The 26,750-nt window shown below is 40.7% G+C and overlaps 2 protein-coding genes across 3 annotated transcripts in view; both read left to right on the top strand.

Annotated features, from left to right (window-relative positions):
- The window catches only part of LOC140368292 (serine/threonine-protein kinase WNK1-like), a 128,630-nt gene extending 108,976 nt beyond the window's left edge, over positions 1–19,654 (top strand). Inside the window, 10 exon segments of the mRNA XM_072455262.1 lie at positions 165–437; positions 962–1,227; positions 2,141–2,216; positions 2,292–2,421; positions 5,692–5,889; positions 9,477–9,569; positions 11,351–11,392; positions 13,141–13,307; positions 13,540–13,596; positions 14,325–19,654. Of these exon segments, the coding sequence (XP_072311363.1) occupies positions 165–437; positions 962–1,227; positions 2,141–2,216; positions 2,292–2,421; positions 5,692–5,889; positions 9,477–9,569; positions 11,351–11,392; positions 13,141–13,307; positions 13,540–13,596; positions 14,325–14,768 (1,746 nt within the window). The 3' untranslated portion in view covers positions 14,769–19,654.
- Positions 19,655–24,929: 5,275 nt separating this feature from the next.
- LOC140367104 (proline-rich protein 5-like) overlaps positions 24,930–26,750 on the top strand; it is a 28,091-nt gene continuing 26,270 nt past the window's right edge. For both annotated transcript variants that reach the window (XM_072453436.1, XM_072453435.1), the window contains exon 1: positions 24,930–25,013. The gene's annotated coding sequence lies outside the window, so the exon portion shown is untranslated. The remainder of the gene's footprint in view (positions 25,014–26,750) is intronic.

Genomic DNA, 26,750 nt, shown 5'->3' with positions numbered 1-26,750 from the left:
TTATTCCAAAGCAGAGGTACAAGAGCATGTTTAAAGGACATTAACAAGACAAATAATGCACAATATTTGTTGTTAGAAACAAAATGTTCTTTAAACTCATACATACATTTAATCCCATTTATTTTTTGAAGAATGATCCAATCTAATACCAGTCTGTTCCTTAGGTTTCTCTTGCCTCTGAGGAGCCTTCTGTCCCTCCTCCGATCTGCTCAGAGTCTTCTTCATCCACCTCCTCGTCCTCTTCAAACCTGTCCAGTCCTGAAAACACGCTGCACAGGGCCGCTCTGTCGCCACTCAAACTTCCCATCATCGTCCACACAGGAGACATAGTGGATGGACCTCCTCAAAGGACTCTGGGTGGAGGGTCTCGACAACCGTCCCCCTTCGCCTCCCCCTGTCCCTCCCCCAAACCGTCGACCACCATTGGTCGCTTCCAGGTACTTTAATTTTAACATTGTACATGGCTGGGCTTCTTAGAAACATACACTGTAGACCCTTTTAATCCTCTGTTATCAGAATGGAGGCGGACTGAAGTCGATCATACACACTCAATGATTCAATCATACAACACCGACATTCCATTTCACTTTAAAACAATGTCTCTGGGACATAAAACACCAACAATGGAACAATAGATGGATACTTGTGGAATATACTCAATTGGTGCATCACAATAATCTAATAAAATGATGCAATACCTTACTAGTTATATCATATATTATCCTTAACTGCGTGATTGCTCTCTCGCTCTTATTTTCCCCTCTCTCTCGTGCTCTTTTTTTTCATTCTCTCTTTCTTCCTCTTTCTCTTTTCTCTCCTCCTCTCTTTCTCGCTCTGCCTCATGTAAATTCATGAAGCAGCGGGCATGATGAGGCTAAGTAATGATCTGTCATAGGCACTTTAACGTAACAATAAGTTATTCTCCTACTACTGTTATTTAATAAATATATTGTATGTCCAGGTCACCACCAGCACAGAGGCTCGTGTTGGCCGCTTTTCAGTCAGCCGTGCCCCGGATGAGAGCCCTGAAGCCCCCAAGAGCCCCCCTCCTCTGCAGACCCCCTCCACACCCGCCACCAACGGACCCAGTGATCCGGTCCGAATCCCCGGTCCAGAGTCCCATAAAGCCTCGCGCTCCAGTTTCAACAACTCCTTCCTGAGCAGCGACGACGACTCGGAGTTTGAGGACGAAGATTTCCAACGAGAAGTCAACCGACTCCGAGAGAAGTACGAGCCTGTGTTTGTCTTTAGTCTGTTTAACTCAATATAGACCAAATAGGACAATCCAATTGGGAGACTGGGATTAACCACAGAATATTACAAGATATGAAATATCAAGGTGTTAGTGGCACATGTGAGTAACCACATCAGAGCCTGGTTTGAAGACTGTTTAAAGACGATGTGTATTTTACATGATTAGTTTATTTAATAGAAAATTATGATTGGCACGTAGCATTTATGATGAATGATAACTCCTGATATTAGGTTTTACTGGACAAATACTTACAGAAATGTTCTGCCGACAAGTTTTTCATTTTATCTATAACATGTTACAATATATGTTGTATATTACTTAACCTCAAAGTACACTTTTTGTGAATAATATTCCTTGTTATGTAATAGAAAAGCAGACAAACTGGCATTGTTATCAAAATTGTACTGGGTTACAGTCTACTTCATTTTGCTTTTACTTTATGATGACAAAGCATTTTACAGGGTCTTTAATGTTGATCAAGTTACAGGATTAGCAAAGAGATCAGTAATGATTGATATCCATGTCCTTAATCTGTTTTATTATACGTATACGTAACATATTTTAATTAATCTTGAGAAATCATTAGAAGTGACTTTTTTACAAGAAGTAAAAATCTGGGCTGCGCAATTGGTAAGGAAGGTCATCTCTAATTGTTATTGATCAGCTTGGGTCTTTTTAATCAATATTTTTGCAGTCAATTCTCTGTCAGTAAAAGCTTGTGGTTTGTAGCTGGGTTCAGACTGAAAAGGAAGACTTTTGACTCAGGAAAATTATGTTGAAAGCTATTTGTTTTTGTTTTTAATGAGACAAAATACAATTGAATAGGAAATCTTAATTGATTTTGATAGTACATTGTGAGATGTCTCATAACATGTATTTGACCAGGCACATGTTGGAGATTCAGGCCCTGCACTCCCGACAGAAAGACGAAATTGAAGGTCTTTTTGCTCGACTAGGAAAGGTATGTCCTAGTTAATAATCACATTTGGTTCCAAAAAGAATAATTTTAAACATATGAATTCCTATTTATCATCAGGTTCCTCCAGCCACAGTTCTGCCTCCTGTAGTACCGCTATCGGGCAGGAGGAGGCGCCCTACAAAAAGTAAATCCTCAAAATCATCAAGAACGAGCTCCACACATGGAAGCAAAAGTCCATTACCACAAGGTACGCTTCCAATATGACCAGATCATTTAAGTCTGTATGTATAGGTACTTTATGTCATTTTTTTATCTTATGACATTAGATTACTTTCTAAATTATGTTTTTCAGTTTGAATTCACTTCAACAGTGCACAAACATTTCTTCTAAGTAAAATTGCATCCAAACGTGCTGGCATAATGATACATTTTCATGCCACATTTTTTTTTTAGATTTAAAGTTTAAATTTAAAATGTGGCATGAAAATAACATAAGGAGGGGCCCCAGGGTCCCAGGACAAACTCTGGGCTTCAGGGTTTAAGACACAGGGAAAAGTAAAAATATATATATATAAAAAAAAAAAAAAAAAAAGTTTTTTCTTATAAAGGAGCCTCACACTGCAGGACAGAAAAAAGGCGTTACACCTCCAAACATCAAGTACCATTTTGTGTTTATCCTATTTAAGATGTAATTGTATATAATCTACTCTACACTACATCACTCTCAGAAAGGTGTAGTTACTGTAGCTCTGGGGAGATCTAGTGCACCGCATGGAGGTAAAGAAAATGCTATAATAATTTTGTGGTATATCATCATGTAATCCAGTTTGATCCAAAAATAATTACATTATGTGTTTTGCATCGGTTTGTGCTCAGTGCTTAATGCTGCAGGTTGTGTTAACGTTCTGTAATTGGATTATGTCCAAAACTGATGGAGGACAGTGGCTTTTATAAATTTAAATGTTCCTTTTTCTTTTGGGTTCAACCCATTATCCAAATAAAAAGATAGACTTTATGTTAAAAATCTCTTTCTTAAAGATCCCATATCATGCTATTTTTCCTGTTTCGTAGTCTACCCTAAGGGTATATTTGATAATAATTGCTGTTGTGCAACACCCATGACATTATGGTTATGAAATATCACCCATATCTTGGACCCGCGCACAAACCCTGAAATACAAACGGCTTGGTTTGAGATTCGCTCCCACCCTTGTGAAGAGCAATCCGCCTCCCAATCCGTGACGTAGTCTCAGTGAGAGCGTGTGTCCCCCGCCCACCCCGTGACGTAGTCTCAGCGTGGAGACGGTGAATGTAACACAGGTCAGAGAAGGAGAGAGTCTGTACTAGGGCTGGGTAAAAAAATCAATTTAATCGATTTTGGATCGATGTAATTAAAATTTTGCAATATCGATTCATAAGGCATGAGATCGATTTTCCCCCCATGAAGTTAACCCCAGTAGTCTTGTGCATGGCGCAGCAGTGGCGCGTTTACGTCCGCCTGTCAAGCATGCAAGACGTAGGTAAAACTCGGCTCAGCAAAGGACAAAGAGCCAGATAAAACCAAAGTGGTTTGCAAAATCTGCGAAGCGGAGGTCAGTTATTGTAGAACAACTACAAACCTCACTTGACAAGGTATCACACTACGCTAACGTTAGCTTCCGACAACAAGCCGTCTGGGGCAAAACAGATGAAACTGAGGGAATCACTATCATGACCAGCCGATTCTCCGCTGGTCATAAAGATAACATGCCATCGCAACTTTTGTCTGCAAAGATTTACGCCCGTACTCGGTAGTGCGCTAGATCCACTCTACGTTATGGTGCAACGTAAACATCTGACAGAAAGTTATCCCGTGTGTGTGAAAATACGCCATCCTAACGACAATGCCGAATCTGCAGAAAGAGTCGCCATAACACTTGGACATCACGGTCAACACAGTCGTACCTGACAATGTGACCTGACGAGCCACACCGCTAATAATATAGCCAATATGTTGACGGGGGCCATACAGGAGTGGGGGGCCATACAGGAGTGGGGGGCCATACAGGAGTGGGGGGCCATACAGGAGTGGGGGGCCATACTGGAGTGGGGGGCTGACCAGCGAAGACCCAGCAGTCGTGACGGACAACGCTGCAAATAATGGTTGGTGCAGTGGAGATAATGCAGCTGATACATGTTGAACACACTGAACTGAGCCTCACAAGCAGGTCTAAAAACTACTTTATATTTCAAAATTGCACTTTTGAGACTTGAGACAGTTTTGTTTACAGCTGAAGTTCAAACTGTCCAATTTACAAGGCTGCACTTAAAACCTGTTTATGGTGAAAATAAAAAAATAAAGTGCATTTGTATTTTGTAACACAATTGAGCCATTTTTATTATTTAAGAGCAGATTTAATCGAATTGAATCGTGATCGAATCGTGATCAAATTGTGATCGATCGAGCCATGATACCCAGCCCTTGTCTGTACTCTCACTAAAACGACGGGAATCCATCAAAAAAACACTTTGAGCACATATATGAGGCACCAATAGCACTGTAAGAAGGTTAAAAGCTCTGAAAAGTCGATTTTGCATGAAATGGGAGCTTTAACTTAGTTTGAATACAATCTAAAATGTCTATTCATAATGTCTTTAATTTGCTGGCTTTCAAGACACTGGATTGCTTTACGATGCATTATTTCCACATCTTTGCTTGTGTCGTAAACTCTTATAACCTTGGAGCTTTCTGTATTGAAACATGGCTGTGCTAACAACCTCTCTGATCACCACCAATCTCACACACACAGACACGCACACACCTGTTCACATGGCAAACGTGTCTTGTCAAGATTATTCAGATCACAAAAAAATGTGATCTTTTCCCGTTAGGGGTCGCGGGTGACTGGAGCCTATGCCAGTGACTTTGGGCCTTAGGCGGAGTATACCCTGGACAGTGGCCAACTCATCGCAGGGCCAACAGACATTTTTTTGCCTAACACATGCATGTCTTTGGACGGTGGGATAAAGCCGGTGAACCCACGGTAACACGGGGAGAACATGCAGAACCCATGATCTCCTTATTGGGAGGCAAGAGCGCTAACCGCTCTGCCACCGTGCACCCCTGTACTTTAACATTCTTAAGTTTGATTATATAAAGCAGATCACAGACTAAAGGCATGGCAACCTATTAGAGTTAAGTTAATCATGTGTCAATAATTGTGAATAATTGTTAAAATGTGATGATTTTTCTTGCAATAAAATTTTGATATCGGGACATCCCTGCAATGCTAAGTCTTCTAACAATCAATTTCATCTCATTCTTTGCTGTCCTCCATCTCAATTTGAAACTATACCCCTTTTAGATGTGACATGACGTGAACACAACCTATTCCACGTGCTTGTTTTGTGCCCCGAGCATCGTGACTCCTCTCCCTGTGCGTTTGGCTCCGTGTGGCTCAGTGTCCATGTGTTTTTTTTGCCTCATGTTGTCCCGTTTCCTGTCCTCTTCTGCCCCTTTGCCTTGCACCGTTTGTAGGAAGCACTTTATCCGCCCAGAGCGTCCCCACCATGTACCCTGGCCAGCCGCCTCTCTTAGCCCCTGGAGGGTTAGCCGATCCTGGGGTCCAGTGTGTGCTGCAGCCCCTCAAATCCTCCGCCTCCAGCGACATCCTGTGCTCTGCCTACACTAGCGAGGCGGCTCTGTCTGTGCCCAGCCTCTGTGCCCCCATGCCAGGTAGGAATGCTCCGGCAGGCGCCCTCTGTCAAACTACCACCTCCGATCACTAAAAACGTTGGGATGTTGTTTAAAATGTGAATAAAAATAAAAAGTCTTAGAAACGAAAGGTCAACATTACCGGTATATCAGCAACAATCAACAGTAAAAAGCGACACTGTTCTGTACTGTTTTACCTCTATTTTTTAAAGTTAAAGTATTTTTTATCTGAGGTGTCCGCTCTGCACTGCTCTGCTTTCTTTCTTTTCTTTTGGCATGTATTTATCAGGAACAGTTTATGTTCCAAGAGTAAATTTGATCGAGCAAATCTCAAAAGTGAGTTGTGAGTAATAGTTACTATATGTCGGTGTAATCCCTCATTCGTCCAGGCGTGTTCCATAGTAGAAAAAAGCTTCAGTTGTAGTCATCTGGACTCAGTTTGAAAAAGTAGACGTTTCGACTCTCATCCAAGAGTCATTGTCAATAACAGAATTTAGGTCGAGAACTCTGATATTAATACTGTTCTGTGGTAAGACCCGCCCATTGGGAGGAGCCTTCCTGAAGTAGAAAGAGTTGTTGGTTTCAACAGAAACTCCCCCCTTGTATCTACCGAGCTAGCCTATTCAGAATCTTAATGGGCTGTTAAAACCTCTTTGTCTCAGTGAGACCCTGGCTCAACCACCCTGAGTACCTGATTAGCATTTGAATTCCCTGGTCCTTTACCTTTCCAGGGGTTCAGTAACCCATTATAGATAACAGGAAGATTAAACCTAAGCCCTCCAGAATCGCTTGGCCTTTCTTGATTGTGCCACGATCAGAGGAGAGGACGGGAAACTCCAAATAGAAGTATATAGGAAACCTACACACACGGACCAGTATCTGCTCTTTAGTTCCAACCACCCACTACAGCACAAGCTGGGTGTGATCAGAACCGTACAACACAGAGCTCAAGGTGTGCCCACCAGCTCAGAGGGCAAGAAGAAAGAGGAAAAACATGTCCGAAATGCCCTCTCAGCCTGTGGTTACCCCGCTTGGGCTCTCAACAGAGTGAAGAGAACCAAGAAGCAGGACAAAAGGGAAACTGAACAGAGAAGGAAGGGTGTTTCTATCCCTTATGTGTCTGGCCTGTCGGAAAAACTGCAGAGAATTTTTAGACAACACGAAGTCCCTGTTTATTTTAAACCAGGAAACACTTTAAGACAAAAACTGGTTCACCCAAAGGACAAATTGCCGACTCAAAAACAGAGCAATGTAGTTTATTCGATCCAATGCAGAGAAGAAAGCTGTAAAGAACGTTACATAGGTGAGACGAAACAGCCTCTACACAAGAGGCTTTATCAGCACAGAAGAAATACTAGTTCAGGACCTCAGAGCGCCGTGCATCTCCATCTTGAAGCCTCTAATCACTCGTTTGAAGACGGTGAGGTGAAGGTTTTAAGCAGGGAGAAAAGATGGTTTGAAAGAGGAGTCAAGGAAGCTATTTTTGTTAAAAAAGAAAGACCTTCTTTAAACAGAAATGGAGGGCTTAGGTTTAATCTTCCTGTTATCTATAATGGGTTACTGAACCCCTGGAAAGGTAAAGGACCAGGGCATTCAAATGCTAATCAGGTACTCAGGGTGGTTGAGCCAGGGTCTCACTAAGACAAAGAGGTTTTAACAGCCCATTAAGATTCTGAATAGGCTAGCTCGGTAGATACAAGGGGGAGTTTCTGTTGAAACCAACAACTCTTTCTACTTCAGGAAGGCTCCTCCCAATGGGCGGGTCTTACCACAGAACAGTATTAATATCGGAGTTCTCGACCTAAATTCTGTTATTGACAATGACTCTTGGATGAGAGTCGAAACGTCTACTTTTTCAAACTGAGTCCAGATGACTACAACTGAAGCTTTTTTCTACAATAGTTACTATAGCAACTTCAGCGCTCTGTGAACGAGAGAACCCCTGCTGTAACGTTTGAGGAGGAGGTGGAGAGCTGCAGAGAGTCTTAGAAAGCACCTGCCCCACTCCTGCTCCCTCCGTGCACAGAAAACTCATCTCTTTGAAGCAATAGAGCTCCCCCCTGCAGCTCCCTTGTGAAAAGATATTGTCAGAAAATGGATGCAAAAGCTTTATTTTATTTATTTATTTTCTACTTTATTTATCATAATAAGACTGTATAATCTGATCCAAAACATTTCACATTGCCAAATACAAAGAAAAGAGCCAGGGTTTCGCAGGAGAGTTGTTACAAGGCTGAGCAGGGTGCGACGATGGACACATCAAATGCCCCGATAATTCATCTACTGTATAATACATCACAGGGACTTACAAAAACGTTTAATACGATTCAAATGCTACTTAATTGTGCTTTAAACTCTCTATAACCTGCTCAAACCAGCAGAGTTGTTTATCTCCTGCCTTTTTAAGAGACGTTATGTGTGCGTGACCCGTGTGTTGGCCTTAATTAAGATGATAGGAATAAAGAAATACGCTTATAACCCAGTTAATATCACCCCAACCTTTTTATTGATTTGAAGTTAAAAATAGGGGTGGGAATTTTTAATCTAGCTCATTATCCTCATTGCCTGAGTAAACAAATGCATGCAGTTGTCGTCTTGGAAAAACTCCTAATGTCTTTCTGTGCGGTACTCAAACTGACTCTTACATTATTTTGTTCTTTGTCCCAAATTCGCTCCTCTCTTCTTTACTTTTCCTCACCATTTGTGTATTTTCTAATCCTCCATATATATACCTTTCTATCTTTTTATACCTCTCACTCTTTCTCTCACACACGCTTTGTTTTTTCTCTTCTTCTTCTGCCCTTTTCGTTCTTTCTTCCCTCTTCCGTCCTTTGATTTGCACTTCCCTTCTTCGGTTCTTCTGTTCATCCTTCTTTCTCAATCTCCCTCCCCTCCTCGTTCGGTCCATTCTTACCTCCTCCATCTCCCTCCCTCTTCCCTCTCATCCTCATTCTGTCCCTCCTTACCTCCTCCCTCTCCTCCCTCTCCTCCTCACTCTGTCCATCCTTACCTCTTCCATCCCCCTCCCTCTTCCCTCTCTCCTCATTCTGTCTATCCTTACCTCCGCCCTCTCCTCCCTCTCCTCCTCACTCTGTCCATCCTTACCTCTTCCATCTCCTTCCCTCTTCTCTCTCCTCATTCTGTCCATCCTTACCTCCTCCATCTCCCTCCCTGTCCATCCTTACCTCCTCCCTCGCCTCCTCACTCTGTCCATCCTTATCTCCTCCATCTCCTTCCCTCTCTTCTTCGCTCTTTCCATCCTTACCTCTTCCATCTCCTTCCCTCTTCATTCTCCTCATTCTGTCCATCCTTACCTCCTCCATCTACCTACCTCTTCCCTCTCGTCCTCGTTCTGTCCATCCTTACCTCCTCCCTCTCCTCCTTGCTCTGTCCATCCTTGCCTCTTCCATCTTCCTTCTCCTCGTTCTGACTATTCTTACCTCCTCCATCTCTCTCCCTTTTCCCTCTCCTCGCTCTGTTCATCCTTTCCTATTCCATCTCCCTCCCTCATCCTTCTCCTCGCTCTGTCCATCCTTACCTCCTACATCTCCCTCCCTCTTCCCTCTCTTCCTCGTTCTGTCCATCCTTACCTCCCCTCTCGTCTTCAGGCTGTGTAAAGTTCCACTGGGGTTCGGAGCGTGTGTCCTTCAAGCCGGGCGGCCGCAGGACTCGCTTTCTCAGTACGCCCTGCTTGGCTCTTTGTGTGTACCGCTTCCTTTTGCTCTACACTTTTACATGTGCTTAGACGTATTATTGCCTCCGTAAAGGTGCACCATGTAACTTTCCACCTGCTTGTTTCCATAGTTGTTGTATGGTATTCCCTGGAATGTTGGATCTACACAACAATATGACATAATCTGACTTAGTCCTGTCACCATAACACAATGAGATGAGATTATGAATGAATGAGCTTATACAACAAATAAAATGTATAAATATTGTTCTATCTATCATTTATTGACCGGTGGCTTGAAGTAGGCGAATGATCACGACAGGCCCAAATGAATCTATCTAGCATTCATTCAGTTACAGCTGTCTTCTTTATTGCTAAAATATACTTGGCCGGGTGGTGTCACCTGCTTGTCTCCATGGAGATAGATGCCCGAGCCCTGAAGTGAAATCTCCATGGAAACAAGCAAATGGCAGATCCTCCAACAGAAAAGAACATGGTGCACCTTTAAATTTCTTTACTTTTCGTATAGTTTGTGTAGATTGAATGTTGATATCTAGCATTGCATTTGTTATAAATCCATAAAAATGAAATCTCTTGCCTGATTATATCCCAGAATTTTTATTTAAAGGCTTCTGACCCCTCTGCAGCTCAGACCACTTCTCTCCCTTTTTAGTTTACCTTCTTTTAACTTTTTCTTTATCACTTCACTTTCCCTCACCCACTGCCTCTGTTATCTGGGCCCGGAGGGCAAGAGGCATGTCTGCTACATTTCACCTAAATTTAAATGGACCCAATTCTGGAGTGGTTTCTGTGAGCTGTTGAGTGGACTCAGAACCAGAAGTTGACTGTCCAAAACCTCTATTAGTTTAACTGGAAGTTGCTTGACCCAAATGGATTAAGAGTGAATGAATAGTGACCAAAGTGCAGCTTTATTACAGGGTTTACTACAGTGACCCTATATTTTGGAAATGTTCACGGTTGTTTTTCTAAGCATGGGTGTCAAGGAATAGAAAATATTCATACAACAGGTGACTAGTATGAAGTATGCAATCCCTCGTCCAGGTAGCTTCAACAGCAAAAAAAAAAAAAGAAAAGATCTGACTATGAGCTTCCTCAGTTCCTGGTCAGTCAGTGCCTTATAAAGGGAGGACCTTACTACTCTGAATCTGACACTGTAGTTGTTAACAGTCAGGAGGATCTGTAGCCAACAGAGTTTAGTTTAGTTTTAACCCTATCTCCTTAAAGTACACACTTCATCACCAACTCCAACAGCTGTTGAGTAACACAGCTAAATGTTACACAGCGTATTGCCCATGTGCCATGTACCTTAGACTCCCATTTCCATCCCATCTCTGAACAGAAAACTTTCACCCGTTTACACCTCCATTCTCAGGCCTAAACCAAATGAACTACAATAGGGCTAATCACAGTATGCTAATAGGAGTTAGATTGTTCGAAATATGACTGTGAGAGTAGTTCTGTAGACATAACAACAGATACTCCTGACTGTTTGTGTTAGTTTCAGTGTTGTTAGCGTCTCCCTTCAGACAGATATAAGGCAGTAATTTGCAAGATCCTGTCAGAGAGACTGAAGAAGCAACTTTCCACTGAGTGGCAAAACATATTCAGCGGAAGAATTCAATTTACTTTTGTTACAACATCAGCAGTTTCAACTCAAGTGCTTTTATAATGGGTGAACTATGGGTAATTTCTTATAGCATTTAACCCCTAGCCCACTTGTTTCTATTGTGTTTTGGGCCTAACTTTGACTCTCTCCCTGTCCTGCACTGTTGTCATCCGGCTGCACAGGGAAGATGGTGAAAAAAGTCTGCCCCTGCAACCAGCTCTGTAGTAACTATCTCTCTTTTTGGTCTTCCTCCTCCTGCTGCACAACTGCATCTCTCCCTCCTTCCATTGGCCTTAATGGCTTCTAATGCATTTGCAGATCATTTCAGTTTGAGCTAATTGCATTTTCTCTTCCTGGAAACTATATTAAATTGTAAAGAATGCCATGAGGTATTTTATTTATTTTATATATTGTCTATTTCTGAGGCAATCTTCCTTTGAGCAACACTTTGCTAGCTAAAGTAAAAATGATAGAATGTCTTCTAAAACATAGAATGTTGAGATTTTGAGAAGGCAAACAACAATAAATCTTACTGTTAGCTCTATTAAACACTGTTATGTGGATTCTGTGATTTTATTATTGGTGACATCAAAATCCCAACATTCTGAGGTAAGCACATGAATGCAAGCAAGTTGGAAATTCGTGGACCCGCCCCGAGGACCACATGATTGCTGCAATATATTGTATTTATTTATTTACCTTTATTTAACCAGGAAAGTCCTACTGATATGTAGAATCTCTTTTCCAGGGGCGTTCTGGCCCCCGAAGCCATCCTAGTGAAACAGAATAGAGCAAATTTCAAAATGCAATAATAGTCTCTAATCTAAATGAAACTGCAATTACATGATTTCTGAAATGACTGAATTGAATGGTTTTGTGCATGTCATTGACAGCCTTAATTTGCCCAGAAACTCCTAATCCCTGTTGTCTGTCACGTCAGCTCTATCGTACAGAATAACCTCTTCCTTCTTCACCCCATTAGACATAGCATGTGATCTAAATTACATTACCCACAATCCCACACTGCTGTAGTCACAGCTGGCACAGCCTGTTCTCTATTTTAGAGAAATCTGTTTTGTGCAATACATACATGGATTTGTCATAAACATAATCATAAATCCATCTCCATGGAAATCTCCATGAAAACAGTTCATTTACCTATTTTAAAAAATCTGATTGGGAATAAAGCATAATGCAAGTTTAATTTTATTGACAGGTCTCAACACATGTTGATATACTGTACGTAGCATGTACCTTCTGGCATTTGAAACAACCACGGTTCGACTGGCCCAGGTCCCATAGACTGGTTCACTTTAGAGTCCTTTGGAACAGTTCTTTTAATGTCAGAGTCTGTCTCATGTAGCTCGACGTGAGCAACTGACCTCACCCAAACACAACTGTTTTCTTATAAATAATATCAAAATTGTGCCTGAAACATACTTTTTAAATCATAAGGCCGACCTCTGCAATTCACAAAACAACGTTTTGTTATTCCAAGTTTGTGGCAGAGAAACGACTTCCGGTTTATCCTCAACTTAAACGTTTCTTTATGTTAGGTTTAGATAATGTTTGTGTACCATATTTTCTTAATACGAGTGCCGTGTGTCAATAAACAGGAGACGGCTGATGCTAACGTACACTAGCTTTGTTTTGCTAAGTCTGTCTTTCTATCACTGGAAATATATAAAGTGTTTTCTCTTATCCAATCATCTCGCGCAAAAATGTTCTGGGAGCCCAAAGAGAGCCACCTCTCATGGCCCACTTTGGATCACTTAAATGTACAGTGAACCTGACCGTGCTGATCTGATCCACAGTGAACCAGTCAAAATGTGGCTGAAGTATTTTTCATGAAGCAATACATTTTTGTCACAAGCAAACTCCAACTTGACTATTGCATTGATATCCCTAAAGCCTTCAGTCTGAATAAGCTGTAACACATTTTGAGATGTCGTGTGGCCTGTGTCTTTTCCAGGGACCAACAGCACGAACGCCGTGGGGGGTTCAGGGGTTTCGAGTCAGGGCGGATCACAGAGTCTGGGCCCAAACTCGGTGGCGCTGCACCAGAGAAAGGGCACGTTCACTGATGACCTCCACAAGCTCGTCGACAACTGGGCCCGCGACGCCATGAACCTCTCCCAGGTACAAAGCTCATGCCAGATTAAAGTCTTACACTTAATGTCTTGACTATTTCACTATTTTACCATTTTCATATTCTACAACTACTAACTAAGATTATATATATTTGAAACAAAATAAATACTGGTGAAATCTGGTGTGATTACTGTATGTTTCCAATTAGCATGTCTTTATTGTTTGACAAACTTTCTGTGACTCAAATGCCTAAATGACTGACAGTTGCTCATATATCTAGAGTAAGAAGAGTGCCAAACCGTTGCAGCAGACTCTTCCTCCAGGACAGAGCTATGAGGTCTGAAGAAAACCTTAATCATTTCTCTATGGCTTTGTATTTTGTAAAAAAAATGTGTGCAGGCAGGGGCGGGCTCGCGCAGAGCTGTGAGCATGAGCGAATGGTCAGCTTCAAAGGAAACCGCGGTGAAACACAGAGAGCAGTGCACATGTCGTGTGTGTGAGTGTGAGTGCGCAGAGAGCTGCAGGTGTGAAAGGAGCCGAGGGGAGGATGCCACACTGGAGGTGGAATAGTTGAATTAACTTTATGAGTGAGTGAGTGAGTGAGTGCGTGGTAGGTGTGACCCGGCGCAGTCCATGTGCAAGCCACTTGGTATTGTGTGTGTCCTTCTGAACAGCTTCAATTTACCGTGTGATAAATGAGGCTATATTAGGTCATTCCTGCACAAATCCAGTCGGAGCCTCATAAGGCGCTGCTCGTATCTGAGACCTGGTGTGTAACGCAGCAGCAGTTGCCTATAGCGGCGTATTTTTCGATAATTAACAAAAACCGCGCAACCCGTGGGGACTTCTGGGGCGGGAAAGTGTGGAAAGGCAATCAGGACCAGACGAGTCAGATAAGCTTCCCGTGATCGGGCCAGTGCAGGAATGAAAAGCCAGTCCCGTGTCGGTCTCTACTTTATATGATTGAATAATGTCTAATATGACAATCAGTTGTCATGAATTCAATAACTGGATGAATGATAATTGTTCGATTGTAATGTTGGTATTTGTGTTTTGTCTAAACAGCTGATCCAGTCAGCCAGTCTGGGCAGGAAGTTCTCTGCCCCGGGTCAGCTGTGTCCCAGCAACGTCGGAGGCTCGGTCCAGCTTCCCGCCAACCCCAGCAGCACTACCTCTCTGTCGGCCCGCAAAGGCTCCTTATGCCATCCGCCCTCCTCATGCCATCCGCCCTCCTCACCCACACCCCCACTAGCCCAAACTCAACCTCCTCAGTTCATCCACTACAACCCCACGGCAGCGTACAGCGTGCAGTGGAGCGGACCCATCATGTCATCACACCAAGCGCCCTCTCCTGGTGCCCTTCTTGTCAGCACGTCGCAGCCTCTGGGCCCCTACGCCTCCACGCAAAACCAGCTGCCGGGACAGGCTTCTCTGCCAGCTTTCCACATGAGCAACGCTCTACACAAGTCTGTAAGTAATCCAGGAGGCCCCAACCTAAGGACCACATAACCAGGCGGTCTCTGGTTAAAGGAACAAAGCTGAAATCTAAAAACAAACAAGAGTGTGGAGAGAAGAAAGAAACCAGCCTACAAAGAGCAAAGACATGTTATCACTGGGTGACACCTGCTCCACCACTGATGAGATCGGATAGGGTAACAATGTATAACAACAAAAAATGTGTAAATTGCTATTTGTTTGATGTTGAAATTTTGGCTTTTTGTAGCCAAGATTGTATAGAGATTGGGATTGTGTCATGGTCATCTTATTTACGTACCTAAGTATGACAGTAGATCAATGGAGATGTAAAATAATGGATAGACAGCTCTTTTGATAATTTTTTTAAGGACACGTATTATGCAAAATTGTTTTTTTTGTGACATTGCACAGTGGGTCAAACGCTGAAATCTGAGTGGTTTATTTTGGGCATTTCCGCCTCAAATCATCACATTGTATCATCCATTACAACAACGTGCCTGTATTGGCATATCGGGGGCATGTTAAGTTTGTTTATCTCCCCTTTGAGATTCCCTCTGCAGGAAACGCCTGCCTCAGAGCATGTCACAGTATAAATAATGCATAATATTTGTCCTTTAATGGTTTATGTTAGTATTAACTCTGCTTACGTTCTTCTCTGCTTACAACAAATACAATTTTGCTGATTTGAGGCGTTCGATCCCGATCTCTGTAGACTGTAACATTGCTAACAAAAGCAAGGCAGATTTGCAACGTGAATGAAAATCTGAGACATCCGGGTAGATTAATTCTAAACTTTACTTTATTTAACATTAGTTGGAGCTGGGTGGTAATGTAAATCCAGCTGGTTTTAAACTATTTGGGAGTAAACTAGTAAACTGATGAACTGCAGTTTGGCATCATTGCAGAAAAGAGGTTCCTGCTCATTTTAGAACAAAAACAATGCAATAGTTTAAAGTTTTGGTTGACATGGTTGAAGTAAAATCAGACTGATCCTTGGAAGCAAAATTAATTATTCACAAGTGCAAAACAACCAAACATGCTACATCAATAAACATGTCATTTTAGACTACATTAATGAACAAAGGACCTAATTTGGGGAGATGGAAACAAATGAATACATTAGAAAACATGTTGTAAATGTGTTTTTTAAAAAGCTTTAGCGTCTCCTCTTCTGCCTCTCTTTTCTCTCCACATCTGCGTTACCATATGAAGCAATAAGAGCAAACCCCTTTTAGAGAGCTCAGTGTGAACAAGTGGCCTTGTTATAGAAAAAAAACATTAGGATATTAACTGTATTTCTTTTATGATTCCATTTCTGTGGGTTACTTGTGTTGCTTGCTGCCCTCCACTCCACACATAAAGCACAGACGGATGTAAATAGACATTTCGTGCAGCGATTCACCGCCATTTTGTTGAATAATGCTTTTGTTTTAAAGTCATTTTTGGGGTGGTTTCAACATTGTTTTTGTTAATGAATATAATTGTATTTAAAAGAAACAAAAACAGTTGTGTTCTGTCAACGGACCTGTTTTACTCGCATCGAGCTTGGTGCGTGGATTCACTGTGATATTATTATTTTTTTGCTTTATTTTTATGAGCCGACGTTGGACGCCGTTAGTTTTTAGATGGATTCTTTCTTGAAAAAACAAACGACAAACAGCAAAGTTTTGGTGAGGGTCCTTTCACTTTCAGTTCAGTCACCATAATGTGAAATCAAACACAGGTTGTGTCCACTTCTTGTCATTATGTCAGATTGAGAGGAGGGGCAAATATCTATTAAGCACTATGAAAGATTTACTATGTTTGAAAGAAAGAACAAAACTGAAAATCCACTTATACTGAAACTTTTATCGACAAATTTGTCCTATTAATCTTGTGCCCTAAAGTCCTTTTAACTAGCAACAATCATACCAATATTTATGTGTTTTAATATTGCCACCACATATAATTCACCTTGGTTCATTTGGACTTTACATAGAAGACATTGAACTTCCTGCAAGATTTTGTTTCATACGTATACGCCCAGTAATCAGTGATATTAACCATAAACAAGGTCAAAGCATCTTCAATTTGCAAACTCTGCGTACATTTAACCCAATATCCTACTCAATATTAAAGGGCACATGTTTCCTCATCAAAAGCATAACTGAAGTTATGTTTTGTTTTATTCACACACATTTAACACACAAATCCTGCATATTTAGGCTGTGTTCTTCTCTCAAACTGAAAACAATCTGTTCCACCTTGTGATGTCATTAAGTGGTAAAACGAACAGGAAGTTTAAACGCCGCACATCTTCATTTGAATCATTTGAATAGTTTCAGACCTGGAATTGCCTTACTTTGAAGCTACAGCTATTGTATTAGTCCTATTTAAACTGCTTTAATTCACTTTATATAGTGGAGACTTTCTGTGACAATCTCAACAAAAGTTGAAACAAAAATGACAACTTCATAATGTGGAAAAAAGCATTTTGTTGAAAGCCTACTAATGCAGGATTACTCAAACATATGTGAATGAAACCAAACAAATCAATCTAGACAAAAAGTAGTATTAATGATAAAGTATGTAATATATCTGTAGGAAAAGTGAAAAACTATTGCGGGTTTACCTTCATCAAAAATGCTAAGTCATTTGTAATCTACTTTTAAACAAACAAATCTTATAAAACACAATAGTAGAGGTGTTTGAACCAGGCTCTGATATCACACACATGATTTTTCATATTTTGTGATATTCTTAGGTTAATCCCAGTTTCTCCAGTAAAATAACATATTCCCCCTTTTTCTTTTTTTACAAACTTTTCTTTTTAAAGATGTTTTAGCCCATAGGCTTCACTAGACAGGAGAGGAAAGTGTGAAATGGGGATGAGAAAGAAGGGATGACATGCAGTAAATGTCGCAGTCGGGATTCAAACTCACGAAGGGTTATGATTTAACGTGAACACAACCTATTCCTCCATACTGTCACCCATGAGCATAATATCACACTCCCACAGCGCTCTCCATCTGACTGAAAGTTGAACTGGGCCTCCAAACGGCATGAGGGTGATATTTAGATTTAAAGTAATGCTAGCTATTTTCCTTATACAAGACTTTTACAAAGACACTTTAAACCTTTGCCTCTGTCCCTGGTTATTTTAGATGAATGTGAATGTATAAACCGACTTTGTCCATGTTATTGTACTTGAAGAGTTTTATTTTGCTCTGTTTTGGTTTTTTCCCTGTTGTGTAGATCCTCGGTCCACACTGGGGTTATGTTATAGTGCCTTGCCTTCTTCCTGTTGCTTTGTATCTGGTTCAAGGGCCTTTAGAAGTGTGGAAACAGGTTTGTTACAGTGCTGAAAGGTTCATTTGAAAATAATGTATTACCCTTATACCAAAACATTTTAACTGCACAATCCTGATGAACGACCAAGCTGCCAGTATCAAAAAGAGAATATGTTGAGGGGTTTTTTCTGTCATCTTCTTGACAGAATTTAAAGCCAAATTGTGCAACGTTTCAACCAATAAATTTACTAAAAGAAAAGCTTTTTTTTAAAAACGGTGTCTTTCAAGGCTGCTGACGGTAAAGGTGTTTTAAGCATTGTAGCTGTCTGAAATGTTGCGCAGTGTGGCTTTACTCTACTTCCAATGTATACGTTAAATTCAAGTGATTTAAATGGAAAGAAGGTGATGTAATACAATTAATCTAGATGTAAAAAGTCGCCCATCCACCTAGAGTCAGGCCAAAGGAGGATTATTAAATGAAAATTATTTTGTTTGTTCAGGGTTTTGTCTTGATGAGGGATGATGTTTAATAGTTTTTTGAAGAGGGTTGTTTTTGAGATTGTAATTGAAGCTTGGACCACTCTGTACTTTAAAGGACATTGGCATACAGACCCTTTAAAATGATTTGTCGTCATGTTCAAAATTCCAGAACGGAGGTGACTCAAAGTGAAGTAAACATAATACATGTTACAAAAATGACTATCAGATCTAACTGCTAATGATTTTATTTTTATTTTTTAATTTTGTTTTGTAACCTTTATGCGGAACAAACTATAGTATCTAAAAGGTAAATTGTGTTAATACTAAAGATAAAAACAAAAAAATAGTGCAAGGTCAACATTTATTTAAGCATTTCTCGAGTAAAATTAAAAAAATTAAAGATATTTCCCTCAGCTATAATGCTTTGTGTACTAGCCAGTTATTATAAAGAAATAATGTGAAATACATTTGTAAATGTCATTTACCTAGGCGTTGATGTTGCTTACACTGATGCTGATTAGACATAGCCAAAATCCTCTGTTTCACATTTTCTAATATTTTGAGGTTAATCCAAGTTTCTCCATTGTAAATTGTTTTGCCTCCAGTTGCTCACATTCTGGAATTAAGAACGCTTTTGTGCACAAACTTCTAAAGGGTCTATTGTGCAGTATACAGTCTGCATTCAGCCGGACTCGATATGTTCTTACACGTCAAAGACAAAAAAAATGCTTTTAAAATGGATAAAATTGCAATAAGCACGTTTGCCTTTTAAATTGGTGTCTTCTACCTCGCTCAAATTTCAAACTTATTACAGGCTCTATTTGCAAGTGCCATATATTTTCAACGCTCAAGGCACAATTACTGTAACCTTTCCAACCATTTGCTGTGAAATTACCTCAATCCAGACAGATAAACATGGATCAAAATGTAACCGACATTGTGCAACCAACTTCAAAACAACATATTTTTTTGATCGTTACAAGCAGCGCTGCCCCTTTAAGAAATTGTATAGAAATGCCTTATTCAAACATAGCTACTTATGTGTGAGCAAAAGTTAAGGATTTGTGGTTTTTGACAATAAAAGTTATGGTTTTCGTGTAATTTTAGTCATATCTGGTACTTGTACATTCTGTTGGGAGGGGCCTTCATTAAAAACAAAAAAAAATATTATATTGTAGATTTGTTTAAAATGTGTTTGCTTGTAAACTTTTTTGTTCTCATATGTTCCATTTCTCATAAAAATACAATGTTTTACTACTTTAGGCAGGTTTTGGTTGAAGCTGTGAATAATCATTTGAGACACGTTTTGGTTCTCGCCATTTTAATTTTATTGTATCATGGAGATGAATGCAAACATCTTTCATTATACTTTTAGTAGGAGCCAGTTTGAATTTTAGATCCCACAAACTAAAACCTGGAACCTCAATGATTCCCACTGTGGGTTTGACTAGATCTAATCATTAAATTGTAAGGTTTATTTAAAGTGAGATACTGCTGTTTCACTTGTGGTTGACCTTGCCTTAAAGTCTGTACACATCATTCAAGCTAGTTTTTTTCTTATATTATAAGAAAAAACTATTTACACATTTCTTTGGTTAATTGATATATTATTTGTAAAGTAAATTGGCATTTGATTGGTTTGTTTTCTCACTTGACCAAGTTGAGAAGATGGAGGAGCTTCTGTGTTGATGTCTTTTGTGCAGTGGTGAGACCAAACTGCATTAAAGTCTATCTGCACAGAAGGCACTCAAATTCTGTTTGCAATTAGCCATACATGTTCATCTTCAACAGGAGATGCTTTGAAAAATGTGTCAAGGATGCCATTTGGATACAACTTTCTTTTGTCAACAGCAAATATTAACCAAAACTAAACAAGAAATCTATCCCATTTAAGTTGATGATGTATTACACTCTTTAAGCAGTACTTTTCAAAATATTTGTGTAATTTATATCCGTGTGATATGGGCACAACCTGCTGTCCTATGCACCTGCAGTGGGAGGATTCAGGGTTTTGAGAGTTACTTCAGCTCCATCCATTTTCACCAAGCGCTCATTTCATATTCTGCATTTATCTGATTTGCAGTTCAGTTTCTCTTGCAGCGTCTATAACTTAGTGCATTTCTGTGTTCTTTTTGTTGTCAGACGTTTGGTTCTTCTGTGTGAAAGAGTTTTAAGCATCACACCTCATGTCCACCTTTGGTGGTGTGTTCTGCACTAAGTAGAGAGTATTCAAGCTTCAGAATAAAACAATAACGCAAGGACATTTGTTACGTTATTAAATAAAAGGTGTTTAAATACAATCCAAGCCTTGACTTTGTTGTGTGTGTGTGCGTGTGCGCGTGCGCGCGAGTGAGCATATATATATAATGCAAGCATTTATTTTACAGTGCATAGAAGTGATAAATGACTTTACAACTAAAGCTGCAGGTTAGAAGTAGAAGTGTAATTTTAGATTTTTCAATGTACATCTGGTTTCATGAGGGTAAATAAACACACAATTTTTATTTCTTCTTTGATATTCACACTAAATGCACGAAAAGCTTTTTTCCAGCCAGAGACAAGAAAAAGGGACTCAAACATATTTAAGCTATTTAAAGCAACATTCAAAGTATGTGTAGTAGTTGAACCTTTATTACTCGCCTGCAGTTTGACCTTTGGGCCCTATCCAATCCCACCGCAGCTCTGATGCCTCACCTGTATTTACTTTCCTGTGGACATTACAGACACTTATGTGGGCTGGTTCCACTCGGGTCAAATTGTTTAATCAATTTGACCTGAGTTTGTCAAGGACACTTTGGGCTGTGGCCAAGTTCATGTGGAAGAAACAAATCTACGGGAAAGATTTTGTAATCATCAATCCAAAGAGCACTTTGACTATTGCAACTATAGTTTTAAAGCATTTAAAGTATTAACACAAACTCTTCCACAAAGACACATGCTTTGTTTAGTAAATAGGTCTATGCAGGTCAAATCGTGTAAACAAAAGAATAATCTTCTGTGGCTTGTTTTGAGAAATGTTATTTTTATTGACACTAAAAATACCCTGAAAAACATGTAGGCCATATAGAACAGTAAGAGGATCTAAATATATGTTAACTTTTTCAACTGGTTTTAATTACTTTTTGGACTAGATTCAAGCCTATTTATCTTAGTTCTTATTTCAGCTCAAGCTGAATTATGTTCCAGTAAGAAAATATAACCAGACAAGCAGCTCAAAATATGTTACTGCCAACTTCTAAAGGGTGTATATGGAAACCTGTTGGAAACATTGAAATCTCCTCAAAGTCTAATCAATGCATAACTACTCAACAAGATTCATATGTTGTATTCCAGTCACATTTGCAGTGTTTGTAAAATCCTCGGTCAGCTAAACATGACATCACTGTGTTTATCTTTGTCCATGTGCTTATTACCAGGATCAACAGCTCATTAAAGAACCAGTCGTTATGAGACAAATCCTCTGTGTTGGTACTTACAAAGCAAAGGTGATGAGCAGTTTCAATTTCCGTTAACCTTTGCTTTTTGTTTTGTTGTGCTTCAAAAATGAACATTGGTGGTGGGCCTGGGTGGGTGGAAGCCTCACTTCTGTTAGTCTGCCTGCTGTAGTAGTGTAGTAGTGCTGCAGGTATTATTATTATTAAAAGAGCCAACACTACTGTTCATTGACTTAATGGTAGCTGTCTCAATGGTATTATTAATGTTAACAAATCTTACTGTTATATCTTAATCACTGTTAAAGAGCAGACTTCTCACCTCTAGAGGACACATGAACACAGCAGTATCTCCACAACTGTTACCTAGCAACCATATTATAAACCAGGGCTGAAATCCATATGAATGAATGAGTTATGATTTGACAAATAATAACGACATATGACACCTTTATTAAGTAAAATGTGTCAAATGTGTCAAATGAGTCTTTAAACTGTCAGAAACATGTGCAGCAGAGTTACAAATGTGGGCTGCATTACCATCGCGTTGGCCTTGTTCAGACACAGAGCGTTTTGTTCTGACACTGCGTATACACCACACTGTACATTATGTGGGCAGATAATACAAGCCCAATAGACTCAGAATGGTCTCAGAATGTTAAGGACGTTTATTGTTTTTCTAAAAGATATTGGCATTGTTTTAAAAATGTGTTTTAAAATGATGAATATATTACGTTGTGAGTTGGTTCATTTATTCAGGTTATTGAGTCAAAATTCCACTTGTTCAGGTTCCATGTCACGCCTCTGTCCTTAGACCTTAGACTCAGATAAGGAGGATCAACACTTAAAGATCAACTCGACAGATCATCTTAAAGGCAACATTCAGACCCACACTCCAAATTAGATTAAAAGCATCAAATCATTATCAAAAGCATTGGAAATCAGACAACTGAAACTTATTTGTACATTTGTCAATAGTAAAAATAACACAAACAGAACATAATTGGATCATTTCTTTCCTGAGCAGTTTTAGAACTAGTTAAAACTAAAATGTCACTTAAACTTCTGTGATATTTTGTTTTGACGTCACATTGGAAATAATTACAATAATAATGCAAGATAATAAGTTATACCCTTCTTTTTTTTCATATAATTTCATATAATTTACTAAAGAATACAACATTTTATGCTTGTTCCATTTACAATATTATTTTAACTTCAAAATATTCTCAAAACAAGACAAATAATACCTACTTCAAGCACTTAAAAAATAAATAACTTTAAAATGCATGAAGTTTACATTCCAAATCTGTTCTTGCATTTTTGTGCACTCACGTGTACCACAGGGGGACCAGGTAAATTGATGCATGAGAATAGAAATAAAAAAAAGAGTGTTTTCCCTGAACTTTACAAATTATGTATGCTATTTCCAAATATTATATACAACAAATTCAAATGCAGTGGCCCTGTACTAAACTTACAACTGTAAATTGTGTTTTGAAAAGTGATGAAGGTTTATTTTGTAACTCAAATTCTCCATGTTCCTGTTGTATGCCGTGCTTCACAACAGAAAAGGCAATTTCATCCTTCTTTTACTCATCTTAATTCTTTTGCCTTTATAAACATTTGGCCTGTTTTGGTGATTCCTCAATGTATCAACACCAGACCAATCAAAAGAGCTGAAACAGATCATGTGATGTTATGACAAAACATGTAATTGGTTTAGGAGCCCAGTTTACCTGATTTCACCCGGTGTGGCATTTTTATGACATTTTTATTACTTTTTACTTGCCAAATGTATGAAACACAGCTCTCTCTCTCTCTGTTGCTCTCCCTCCCTCCCTCTCTCATTCTCTCCCACTCTCTATATCCTTCCCTCTTTCTCACTCTCTCTCTCTTGCTCTTGCACTCTACCTCTTTTTCTCCCTCCCCACCTCTCTCTCTCTCACTCTCTCCCTACCCCTCTTTCTCTCTCTCTCTTTCCATCCCTCTCACTCCCTCCCCCTATCTCTTTCCCTCCCTCCCTCTCTCCTTCCCTCCCTCCCTCTTTCCCTCCCTCCCTCTCTCTTTCCCTCCCTCCCTCTCTCCTTCCCTCCCTCCCTTACTCTCTCTCTCCCTCCCTCCCTCTCTCCTTCCCTCCCTCCTTCCCTCTCTCCTTCCCTCCCACCCTCTCTCTCTCCCTCCCTAACTCTCTCTTTCCCTCCCTCCCTCCCTCCCTCCCTCTCTCCTTCCCTCCCTCCCTTACTCTCTCTCTCCCTCCCTCCCTCCCTTACTCTCTCTCTCCCTTACTCTCTCTCTCCCTCCCTAACTCTCTCTTTCCCTCCCTCCCTCCCTCTCTCCTTCCCTCCCTCCCTTACTCTCTCTCTCCCTCCCTCCCTCTCTCTTTCCCTCCCTCCCTCTCTCCTTCCCTCCCTCCCTTACTCTCTCTCTCCCTCCCTCCCACTCTCCTTCCCTCCCTCCTTCCCTCTCTCCTTCCCTCCCACCCTCTCTCTCTCCCTCCCTAACTCTCTCTTTCCCTCCCTCCCTCCCTCTCTCCTTCCCTCCCTCCCTTACTCTCTCTCTCCCTTACTCTCTCTCTCCCTCCCTCCCTCTCTCCTTCCTTCCCTCCCTCTCTCTTTCCCTCCCTCCCTCTCTCCTTCCCTCCCTCCCTCCCTCTCTCCTTCCCTCCCTCCCTCTCTCTCTCCCTCCCTCCCTCTCTCCTTCCCTCCCTCCCTCCCTCTCTCTCTCTCTCCCTCCCTCCCTAACTCTCTCCTTCCCTCCCTCCCTAACTCTCTCTTTCCCTCCCTCCCTCCCTCTCTCCTTCCCTCCCTCCCTCTCTCTCTCCCTCCCTCCCTCTCTCCTTCCCTCCCTCCCTCCCTCTCTCTCTCCCTCCCTCCCTAATTCTCTCCTTCCCTCCCTCCCTCCCTCTCTCTCTCCCTCCCTTACTCTCTCTCTCCCTTACTCTCTCTCTCCCTCCCTAACTCTCTCTTTCCCTCCCTCCTCCCCCCTTCTGTGTGTCGTTTCCTCTTCTGAAGGAGCAGAGCGTATAGAACCAGCCGCTCGCCACACGCTGGGATGGCTTTCCCCTAAAACCACGTCTCAACTTAACCTCTCCAAACGTAAGTACAACCATTTGCATACGTCACCCTAAAAAGTTGCCTTTTACAACTTTTAGGCTTGTGGCGCTACTTTACTGCAGTCGATGTAAGTGGAAAAGTAATACGCGTTTATTCTTTGCACAAAACACTTATCCATCCATTTAAGCGACACGAGCAAAGTGCAGTTTTGGTCTTCAGTTTGCCGTGATGTTTTTTGAGAGCTGTCATTCCGTAGATCGGTGAGTCCCAGCGGATTAACGGTGTGCATTTCCACCGGTGAAGTACCCGATATCAATTTACAAGTAAACTCTAGCGCCAAATGAAAGCGACACTGGTAAAGGAACAAAAAGAGAGGGAGTCCTAGAATACTTTAGTTTTGTTGCTGTAAAAACAAAGACAAAAGACAAAAGACTGACATTTTATGTAGTCACTTTACGAAATTAAAAACATGTAAATGACAACCTGCTGCGTGTTATAGTGAAATATCTCTATCAGTCTTGCAGTTTTTAACAGGAAATCAATGGAACCGTTTCTAATAACAATCTGTAGATCAATATTGCAGTTTAAAAAGAAGACATTTCAACATCCACTTATGTTATAGTTCAATATGAAGTACCAGGAAAAAGCATGCAGGTCATAGTGTCATGGTGAGCCCCAGGGGTCAGGCCTGGTCCTCACCTGGTTTGGCCCCAGTCTGACCCTGGCTCTTGTGTGTCATGAACTGTATCTGTGCTGAGAGAGTCCAGAGTCAAGTGTCCGTCTTCAGGGTAATATGATTAGAAAGCAGTCTCTGTACCCAGACACCACACCTGTCTGTCTGCCAATGCCACTGAAGCCCGTTTCCTCCAGCCCTACTCAGCTCTACTCTACTGCCGCATGCCAGTTGTCCTGGGCGGTTGGAACGGTTCTGTATTCCAGCGGGCAAGTTGGAAAAATTATAAGCGATGATTACAGTCTCAAATCAAAATAATAAAAACTATCAAAGTGCTCAACCAAAATGTGAATCCAATTTATTTGATTCATCATTAATCATTGTTTGAGAGGGAGTCTTTCCCTGTGTTGTCATTAGCTCCGTGTAGACATGAACAACATTATCATCAGATGAGCAGAGGCTCAGGGGCAGCGAGGAGCAGGTTCACCCACAGTGGAGGGACAGCAGAGAAAAACTGAAGAGGAAAAAATACAAAACTGGGAGCAATCAATGGACACCTCCTCTGGGACATGGGACACAGGGTAAATAGGGACGTCTGGTCACTTTACACAAGATTCTTATCAGAAGCACAACTTGAAATCTCAAGTTTTAAATGTGTTTTACAAGCTAATTATTATCTAAAATAAAACACCAAAAAGTGTCAACAAAGACATTAACCAAGGCACAAACTCTCTTATTTATTCATAATTTGTGTTTTTGCTGGCTAATGCTTACTGCTACTGGAAAAAACACAATTTGGGCATTGACCTAATAACCTGAGGGATCAGCTGTGTTTGACCTTTCACCTCTCAGGTACCTCTCAGGTTCAGTGGGACATATTAATTGCAGCTCTTCTATAGTGAAATGAATGCCCCCCTGCGGTGGTCTTCCCCTCAAATCAGTGACCGTTATTCAGTTTAGAGAAGAGTATTGGTGAAAAGAGGCTTGTCAAATGCTCCAAACCAGTTCGAAGTGAGTAGAGCTGGCCAAATGGAACGGGCTCAGGTTTGCTGTAGGTACGGCAACCTGTTTTTCTACTGAACCTGTTCTTCTACTGAAAAGTAAAC

This window comes from Eucyclogobius newberryi, unplaced genomic scaffold (genome assembly GCF_026437365.1).
Source record: "Eucyclogobius newberryi isolate DKJ021-1_F unplaced genomic scaffold, fEucNew1.0.hap1 SCAF_2, whole genome shotgun sequence".
NCBI classification, from domain to species: domain Eukaryota; kingdom Metazoa; phylum Chordata; class Actinopteri; order Gobiiformes; family Gobiidae; genus Eucyclogobius; species Eucyclogobius newberryi.
This window is presented reverse-complemented; position numbering and strand designations above follow the sequence as displayed.